Below are 9,509 nucleotides of genomic sequence, written 5' to 3'. Positions count from 1 at the left end.
AGAAACAAAGATTGTGAAAATATAAATAACAAACTACATTGTACCATACAATCTTATACACGCATTCAACACTTTATAACAAATTGGCACCATACCACATTATACACACATAGACCTATACATAGCAAAAGAATCACACACTCACACAACAGCAGAAATAATACCACTACAGTTGTACACACACCAACGAAATAACACTATACTACATATATATCATACGCACTTAATACCATATACACCCACACAGTATACACAAGCGTTATATACTACATTAGTATATATATATACACACACACACCTTAATCACACAAAACATATATAGAATACACGCCTATATATATATATATATATATATATATATATATATATATGTATATGTATACACGCAGTATGCGCTCTGGGTATATATGTATTCATTTTTAATATAAGATACATGCTTTCAAAGCGAGTAACATATTTATGTGTATAGAATAATATATAAGTAAAAAGAAGGAAAGACGAAAATAAAGGACGGGAAGGAAGAATATCTCTGCCTAATTGGATCTACTCTTATCAAAGGTTGTTAACTAGTAATTTTTATTAGCTCTTCAAAGGAAAGAGCTTAACAAAATTTTTTTCTATAATAATAATAATTTGGATAATAGTAATTAATACTAATTAAAATATCACTATGGATATAGAATCAAAACTGGCTTCTCCAGATGTGGACCCAAGTTTTAAACCTCAGATGCGCGTTCGCTCCAACACGTGGCCCCTCCGGCCTCAAGAAGTTAGCTCCGGTGACGGACCTGACCCTCAGAACAGTCCGTTGCACGAGGAACCTGTGTGTCCGGTCGCTATAGGTGACAGTGGCACGCCTGGTGGTAAAGATGCTTTGACTGTCAACAAGAAATCTTCGTCAAGAAGGAATGCATGGGGTAATTTATCGTACGCTGATCTTATAACCAAAGCCATACAAAGTTCCCCGGAGCAACGTCTAACCTTGTCGCAAATTTATGAATGGATGGTTCAAAATGTGCCATATTTTAAGGATAAAGGAGACAGCACTAGCTCTGCAGGATGGAAGGTCAGTACCCTTTGATTTATCATTTGAAGAGGTATATTCGGCGGATTTCTGCTTTAAGCGCTCCATATTAATCAATCCCTCATAACTTTTTTGCTTAAATCCCAGCAATAGACCATTTAAAAATGTTTATGGGGAGAAAGATATTGGAAGACATCAATATTTTAGGGTGATAATGAAACGAGGAGGGTATCAGGTGGTCGTGAGATGTGCTAAAAATAACAGCTGCATAGCCCTGAAATCACACACACAGTGTATATATATATATATATATTTGTTTTCTGCTAAGTTATATGAATTCCCGTGCGTAGAAAACAAATTCGCAAACATTTTCTGACAATTCCCCAAAATAAAAGAGTTGTAAGGGATTTATATGGGGTGCTTAAAGCAGAATTCCACCGTGTATTCCATCTTCCTTTTTATGTATTTTTTAAAAAATTCAAATCTCTTTGCTGTTATTTGTGCGTTTAATGTGCATATCGAACATGATGTGTATATGTAGGGGTTACAAAAAAAAAAACAAAGCATAATTTTCCATTTATTTTGCTCTCGTGGCTCGTTTCTTATATGAAATTTTAAAACAATAACAAAACAAAAAGAAAAAACGTGTCTGTATGTGTGTATATGTGTGTTTTTCTATAAGACTGCGCGAGGATGCGGAGATTATCGAACCTTTATGTGTCATTCGGGGTTGTTTCGTTACGACCATTTACCATTCCTTCTGTTATTTAATAAAATATGAAGTATACCAGTAATATGCTATGTGTCCAACTCGATCGACTTATACATTATCCTCTTCCACAATAAATTCTGTTGACGTTTTCGAAATCAATAAGATAGGTGCCATGAGTGGTGTAACACTGGGGTCCCCCACGGTCTTATCAATATCTCTTCCTTATCAATATCTCTTCAATGGGGGGTGGTGCCCAAGCGTACCTAATGACGGCTGGATAGTGTAGTTGAATATCAAGTGCGTAACTAAACGCCATGCAGTATTTACTTCTAGTTTAGTTCAGAGTTCAAATTCTGGAGGAGTCCATTTCTTTGTCGATCTCTTTTCTATCAACTCTGCTTCGTGTTTACGCGTTCGATTGGGCCTTGTGCCAATATGCGCGCGCGCTATATATATATATATATATATATATATATATATATATATATATATATATATAATAGGAGTATGTTTATATTATCTGTTATACATACACACACACATATGTATGTATAAAACTTTATTGGAATTACGTATAAGGAATATTAAGAAAATAGCTTTGAAATTTGTCATCTTAGTGGTAAACTCGTGTTATTAAGAATTACATATTACTTGGGATAAAATCAGATTTTCATCTTCATGTTATTCGGTGTGAATTTCATGTATCAAAGGTTATATAATTAGATTTACGATAATATTTGTGTTTTAAATATCTATCTATCTTATGTTTTCACACTTCTGAAAGCAAATTATTTGAGAAATATGGTCTATTTAAAAAAAATGTACACCTTTGTAGATAAAGCTGTATGTAAAAGTAGCAAACTAGAAGAGCAAACCTCTAAGTGGTTATTTGACCCGCCAGAAGCAGCAGCTAAATATCCATCAAATCACTTTACGATTCAAGGGAAAACTGCTTGTAATCATTGAGTTGAGTTGCAGCGAAAAAATAGTAGTAATAACATTGAAAAAACAAAACACAGGACCCCCTGTGTGATCACTGGATCTGTTAAGAAATAACAGCTAAACTTCTGCCAAAATACACCCTGTACACAGTGTAGGGAAAGATAAATGGCCGATGTGGTTCTTGATATAAAAAGAAAAGAAAAAGCTGGATTGCCATGGTTAGATTGTCTGATCTATGTCTGCTCTATTGGTGTTGACTTTAGGCTGAATAACAACAGCGTATTTAAATGTATTTGTGTTCTGTATACAGAAATACAAGAGAGTTTACACGTGGTGGATCTGATGTGTTTTGGTTTGTTGTGTGTGTGACTGGCTGTTTTGTTTTTAACTCCAGGTGATACCGGAATCAGTCGACCTGTGAGCGAAGATATTATTCCAGCTGTGATCATCCAGTTTTCTTATACTGCCCTATGTGTCTGTCCTTCATGATTCAATGTGAAATTTAATTGATATTTCTAACAGGTCGAGCGACCGTGTAGTTATATCTCTTATTTATTTACTATTAGGATTTTATGTCTTATTGTTAAAGTCGGCAATCTCAGTTGGAATGCCTTTGGTTGTAGATTTGTATTTTCGATAAACTCTGATCTAGGGCTAAACAACTTATCTTTGTTGTTTAGCGTTAGGGACATCTTACCTGAGAGGATCGAAGGAGTTTGGCTATTATTTCGAGCATTTACGGCAACTACTTTGAATTTCTCCTCGTTTTTTTTTTGTTTTATTATGATTACTATGTTTTGTTCATACTTACCATGTCTATAGCAGGGAATCTACTTACAGGAATATTGAGGCTCCCCACCACTTCAGACTTTGTACACATTGTAATGAATCATTGACAGAAGTAAATTTAATGTAATCCTTTAATCGTCCTCCCATCTTTATTTCATTCTCAACCCCACATCTCTTACTCTCTCTCCTTCCTGTCTCTGTTCAACCTACGGGACATTTCGGACACTTAGTCAGTCAGTTCTACCCAGTTTTTTTTTCTGCGACGTAGGCTGCCAATTGATATCCACTTCATGGTTATATCTATGTTGCTGTTTTTTTTTTCTTTTATATCACTAGGTTGCATGCAGCATAACAGAATGGTTCTTGGTTCGATTTCTCTGCAATGCACTTGACCCAGTGCATTTTACTATATAAATAACAACCGCGTGTTGACCCAAATTTTTGTGAGTGAGTGAAATTGGGTTGACGGAAACTTAGAAGTCTGTTGATAAATTTGTATCTATAATTGAAAAGTGCAGCCTCGTCACACACTGTCACGCTGATCCTACCTGAGAATCTCGCTCAGGGTTTACGGAATACTCGGCCCGATTAACACGTTTCGTGTTTAATATTCTTTATTTATTCGTACGGTTCTCTCTTGCCTTTTAGTCAGTATGAAAGACGGTCCCTATGACCCTTTTTTGGGTCTCTAAGACTAGGGGGAAAAGGGGGTTATCCCCAAACTGGAGACTTTACCCGAATGCTTTTGTAGCAGAGTGGACTCGAACATGTCAGCTGTTGGTAACGGTTCAAAAACCTTCCATCCAAATACGTCACAGCGGCATGACGGGATTTCTCAAGCAAACTGTTCTCTGATCAAAAACGTCTATTTTTTTTTTTACCTTTTGATTAATTTTTCTTTATTTAAAACATTATCCAGTGTGTCTTTTGATTTGGGTAGTTTGAAGAATATTCGGTTACTTTTCCCACCAATCGCGTGACCCATGTACAGTTTTCTTCGTCTCTTTGTCGATGATATTTAATCTCATTTGACCTGATCGATCAAAAATTTATACACCTAGGATCAAAGGGCATTCTAGCTTTGACTATCCTTTACTCCTCCCCCCTTTCTAGTATTTCCCTTTTATAGAACTTTTCATTATTATTTCTTTTTAGAAAGTTCCAATAGCAAATCAGTTTTCCTACAACAACTTGCTAACAACTAACTCGCCGTACCCCTCTGCATTTCGAAGAGAAACAGTCTGCGAGTGGTCTCCCATGACACACTTCCCATAGTGCAACGTAGCCGTGTCAGAAAGAGAGTGGGGGTGAGAAGAATCCATCCCAATATATAACTTGTAAAATTTATTTATCGACCCTGGGTTCGTTAAAAGGCGAAGTTGAACTTGGTGGAATTTGAACTCGGATTGCAGAGAACCACAACAAAAAGTGCACAGCATTCCATCCGACACTCTGACCACTTTGTCACTGTCGGCTTCAAGCGACTGCATTATCCAACGTGTCCTGTTTCTTTGTTTTACTTTTCTATATATATTTTTAAAGACGATAGTGGTGCGATGTGAGATAAATTTCGTTGCTATTTCTAGCAGATCGGTCAACCACGCTGAACCCTACTCTTAACATGACTGGCTCGGCGTTTGTGTTTTTCTTTTAATTACCTTATGTGTTTCCATACACTTTGGCTGTCAGATTTAAAACTGTCATTGAACGAAGCGTGTGTGTGTGTGTGAAGGCGAAGAGATCTTGTCAGAGAGATGAGAAGTTACTTCCTTGCATTGGCTTCTTTTAGTCCTTGGGCTGCGGCCATGCTGGAGCATCGCTTTGACGAGTTTGTAGTCGAACTAATCGACTATTTTAAAGCCCGGTACCTATTCTCTCGACCTCTTGCCGAACCGCTAACTTACTGTGACGTAAACAAACCGACACCAGTTGTCAAGTGCTGGCAGATGAACACAAAGATAAGCGCGCGCTTACAATGGGCTTCTTTCAGTTTCCATCTTCCAAGTCCATTCACAAGGCTTTGGTCGACCCAGTGCTATAGCAGAAGACACTGACTCAAGGTGTCACACTGTGACACTGAACGATGTTGTGGACGGGCAGCAAACTTCTTACCCCCACAGCCCCGCCCCGCGTAATTCTCTAAAGAGGTTAAATCTATTCGAACCAAACTATCTATAATTAAAAGGCTTTCCGGTCGTGGCCATCTTGTATATCTAGAACAACTCTATCCAACGTGTCTTCCTTGAAATACAGTAAGTGTAGGATTTCATGAGGATTTGGCTGTGATTTCTAACCGAACGAGCGATGGTGACTTTCATGTGGTGTTGTTTGTTTTTTTAGCATCAGTCATTTCCGATCGTTCACACCTATGGTCAATGACTTTCCAAATGTGACCATCTCACCTTTATGTTATGGGTACTGGCTGTCTGGTAAAAATGCCTCCTAACCACATGGTTCGAAATTCAGTCCCACCGCGGGACACCATGGGAAAGTGCCTTCTACTAATAGCCCTGGTCGACCAAAACCTTGTGAGTCGATTTGGTGGATGGAAACTAAAAGAAGCCCGTCGTATAGTTGTGTGTGTGTATGCATTTACATCTATGTATGCATTTACTTATATATGCATGCGTATATATATATAAATGCATGTGTATATGCATTTACTTATATATGCATCTATTTGTATATGTGTATACGTATGGAAGAAACGTGCTTTACTCAACAAACCCATTTCTCCCCCCAAATTACATATGTGTGTGTGTCCCACCGCCATTTGACAACTGGTGGGGTTCGTTGGTTTACAGGTAAATGGTGAAAAGGCGTAATATATCTAGGAATTACCCGATCCACAACATCCTTGATTTCGAAGAGGGTGGGGTGTCTGATAAGAGGGATTTTGTTTCAACGCTCCCTCGCTGATTCTCGTTTAATACTTCCCAGTACGTGCCACGCATGGAGGTGCTTGGTCACTTTAGCAGTAAAACTTGTCTTCCTCAATGGATTTTCGTGATGTTGCGACGTCGAATAACATTTCATTTCTTCTATTGTGTCTGCTCCAAGCGTTTTCAGTAATGTTTTGCTCGAGTACTTTACCATTTATATAAAATCCATTTGTGTTCCAATTCATAGTCTTATAGTCGTCTCTGAAATCATGCATGCGTATGTGTGTGCACGCTCGCGCGACACACACACACACGTGTGTGTACATAGATCTGATCCCGTGTTAATTAAAATCAAAACGAATCAGATCCAAACAGGACAAATGGCTTTTTATACACGCTTTCTCGTTTGTATGTATGTATGAATGTATGGATGTGTGTACATATACACACATTTGTATGTTTATGTGAGTATATAAAGTATACACACATATAGATGTATCTATTATGTACATATGTATATATATATATATATATATATATATATATATATATATATATATATATATATATGTGTGTGTGTGTGTGTGTGTACATTAGTATATCACTGGATCGACTAGATTATCGGATGTTATACACGTGTTCATACATGCATGTATGACCATATGTGTGTAGACATTTATTCTTGGTGTTTGATGTGCGCTGCAATACCTCCTCTGCCTCGCCATATTAATTATATTTTATTATGACAAATGAATTTTCTATTCCTTGTTCTGAAATATTATGGCAGTTGTTGCATTCCCTACACATCTAGTTGTATCGTTAACATAGTTCTAGGCGGACAGTGAGATCGAATAGTGATAAGATTACTAGAATTTTTTTTTTAATGATAAAAATCAGGCCCGTACAGCGAGCAGCGATTTCTTGTATTCTTCAAGTTCTCAATATTAAGTTTGTTATTGTAGTATCACGATATTATCTAGTCGTAATTTGTTTCGAGACCATTTAATTATTCTGTTCAGCACGCTAAACACAGTACACCAGTACCCCGTCTTGCTACAATATCCAGAATAACACGACTGATTTGAGTGTGTGTTTATTTATGGCGAGAAGCCTTGCTTTTCATAAGTGGCTTGAAACGAAATGTTAAGTCTTTACGTCACTCACGTAGCTTCTTGATTGTAATAAAATTGATATATTTTCGGAAGTGTGCTTGCCAGGCAATTGATCTGATTCGAGACCATGTGCTGAAACTAAAACAATTACAGCGTGGGAGACATTATTAACCCTTCAATAACTTCACTAAAACACCTATTATTTGATGTCAAATTTTTCGTCGCTCTGTGATGCGGTTCTACTGCCTCTGTTTTGTATATTTTCTTTCGTTTGTGCAAGATATCTTCTGTCTGGTTTTCTGTCTCAGACACACACACACACACAGAGGAGGCATTGAGAGATAGATGTGTCATTTGGAATATGTCTGATCTTTTGGTGCCCTGTGAATTAAACTCGTAAAAAACTACAATTATATCCGAGACGAATGCTTAATATTTCATGAAAAGTTCTATGAAAAAAGAACAAAACAAAACACGATTTACAAGATATGGAACTAATTCATTACGAAAGTTCTTGGCTTTTACATTTAACCCGTGTATTTCGCTTTACGTTGCTGCTCTGTGATGGCTGATGTGGGTGAGACACAATAATCTAGGCATAACTATGTGGTAAGAAACTTACTTCCCAATCATTCTGTTTGGGATTCAGTTCCACTGCGTGGAACTTTGTGTAAGTGTACTCTGTTGTAGTGACTGACCAACCAAAGTCTTGTCAGTGGATCTGGTAGATAGAAACTGAAAGAAGCCTGTTGTATGTGTGTGTACGTGTCTTCATGCTTCCATACTTGACAACCAGTTTTGGTTTCTTTACACCACTATGATTGAAACAAGTAACGATAAAAGATATAAAGGAAAAATATGGATCATTACACGTGTATGTACGCGTGTGTTGAAAAACATCCCAGCTGCTAGAAATAGCAGGTTTAATATCCTTTAAAACACACTAGGTAATGCATTCCTCGATATTCGTAAAGATGGGATAATTCACAGCGGGAGCTCTTTTGGTCATTGCTCAGCTTGCTTAGGTCTAACCTGAACAACAAAGGTCACACATGTACACAATTACAAACGTTCACACAAACACCAAGTGATATGTGTGTGTGTGTGTATATGTATATATTTGTATGTGTGTTTGTATCGTCAAAGACTTTCCGTATTCCCGAGCGTCATACTAATACATCCTTTTGTTATTTACACCACCTGTCCTCGTCTGTTGTTGTTTTTTCGTATATTCTCCCAAATATGCAATATATATATATATATATATATATATATATATATATATATATATATATATATATATATATATATATGGATTTTTGTGTGTATATGTTTATATTCGTACATTTATGTATATATGGTTTGTACATACGAGTGTCAATAGTAAAATAACCCTAGATTTATAGAAAACTAGAAATTATATATGCGTGTTCCATTAAATTCTCACATAAAAGCGCACGATTGAATGACGATGTGGTGCAGATACTCATAAAAGTTGTGTAAGAAAGTAAGCTAACAATCTACACATCTAACATTTATGTATATGAGGGAGTTGTGTGTGTATGTGTACTGAAGCAAATTGATGAGAGAATACAACATAGTGCAATTCAATTCGCTTGACATAATAGCCAAATTCCCTTCAGATCATGCGCTGTTCTCACGTACATGGGTTAATTATGACTAGGACAAAGCTGGGATGGTCACAGATAGAATGCCTTTGATCATTCTTATGTATGCTGTATCACTACTTGACATGAGGCTGTATTATAATAAGCGTTAGGATACAGACGACGATGTTTGTATGTTGTTGATGTAATAATGTTTAGCTCTGAAAGTAGACTTTTATCATCTTTGATGTTCTGGTGTTATCTTTCCCGCCTTGGGCCTGGCTGTATGGTAAGAAGATCTGCATCCCAGCTACTTGGTTCTAGTTTCAGTCCCACTGCATTACACTTTGGGCAACTATCGTCCACTTTAGCCCTGGACTGACCAAAACCTTGTTAGTGGATTTGGTGGACTGAAACTGAAAGAAGCCCATTGTATGTATG

At 37.0% G+C, this 9,509-nt stretch overlaps 1 protein-coding gene across 1 annotated transcript; it reads left to right on the top strand.

The window, feature by feature from the left end:
- The first annotated feature begins 670 nt into the window (after positions 1–670).
- On the top strand, positions 671–3,881 carry LOC149131112 (forkhead box protein O6-like). Its single transcript, XM_089341622.1, has 2 exons — positions 671–1,066; positions 3,804–3,881. The coding sequence occupies exons 1-2, from the start codon at positions 671–673 to the stop codon at positions 3,879–3,881; spliced, it is 474 nt and encodes a 157-aa protein (XP_089197748.1).
- The last annotated feature ends 5,628 nt before the right edge of the window (positions 3,882–9,509 follow it).

This window comes from Octopus bimaculoides, chromosome 25 (assembly GCF_046866305.1).
Source record: "Octopus bimaculoides isolate indiv1 chromosome 25, ASM4686630v1, whole genome shotgun sequence".
Classification (NCBI taxonomy): domain Eukaryota; kingdom Metazoa; phylum Mollusca; class Cephalopoda; order Octopoda; family Octopodidae; genus Octopus; species Octopus bimaculoides.
The sequence above is the reverse complement of the archived record's forward strand: the minus strand, read 5'-3'. Positions and strand labels throughout refer to the sequence as shown.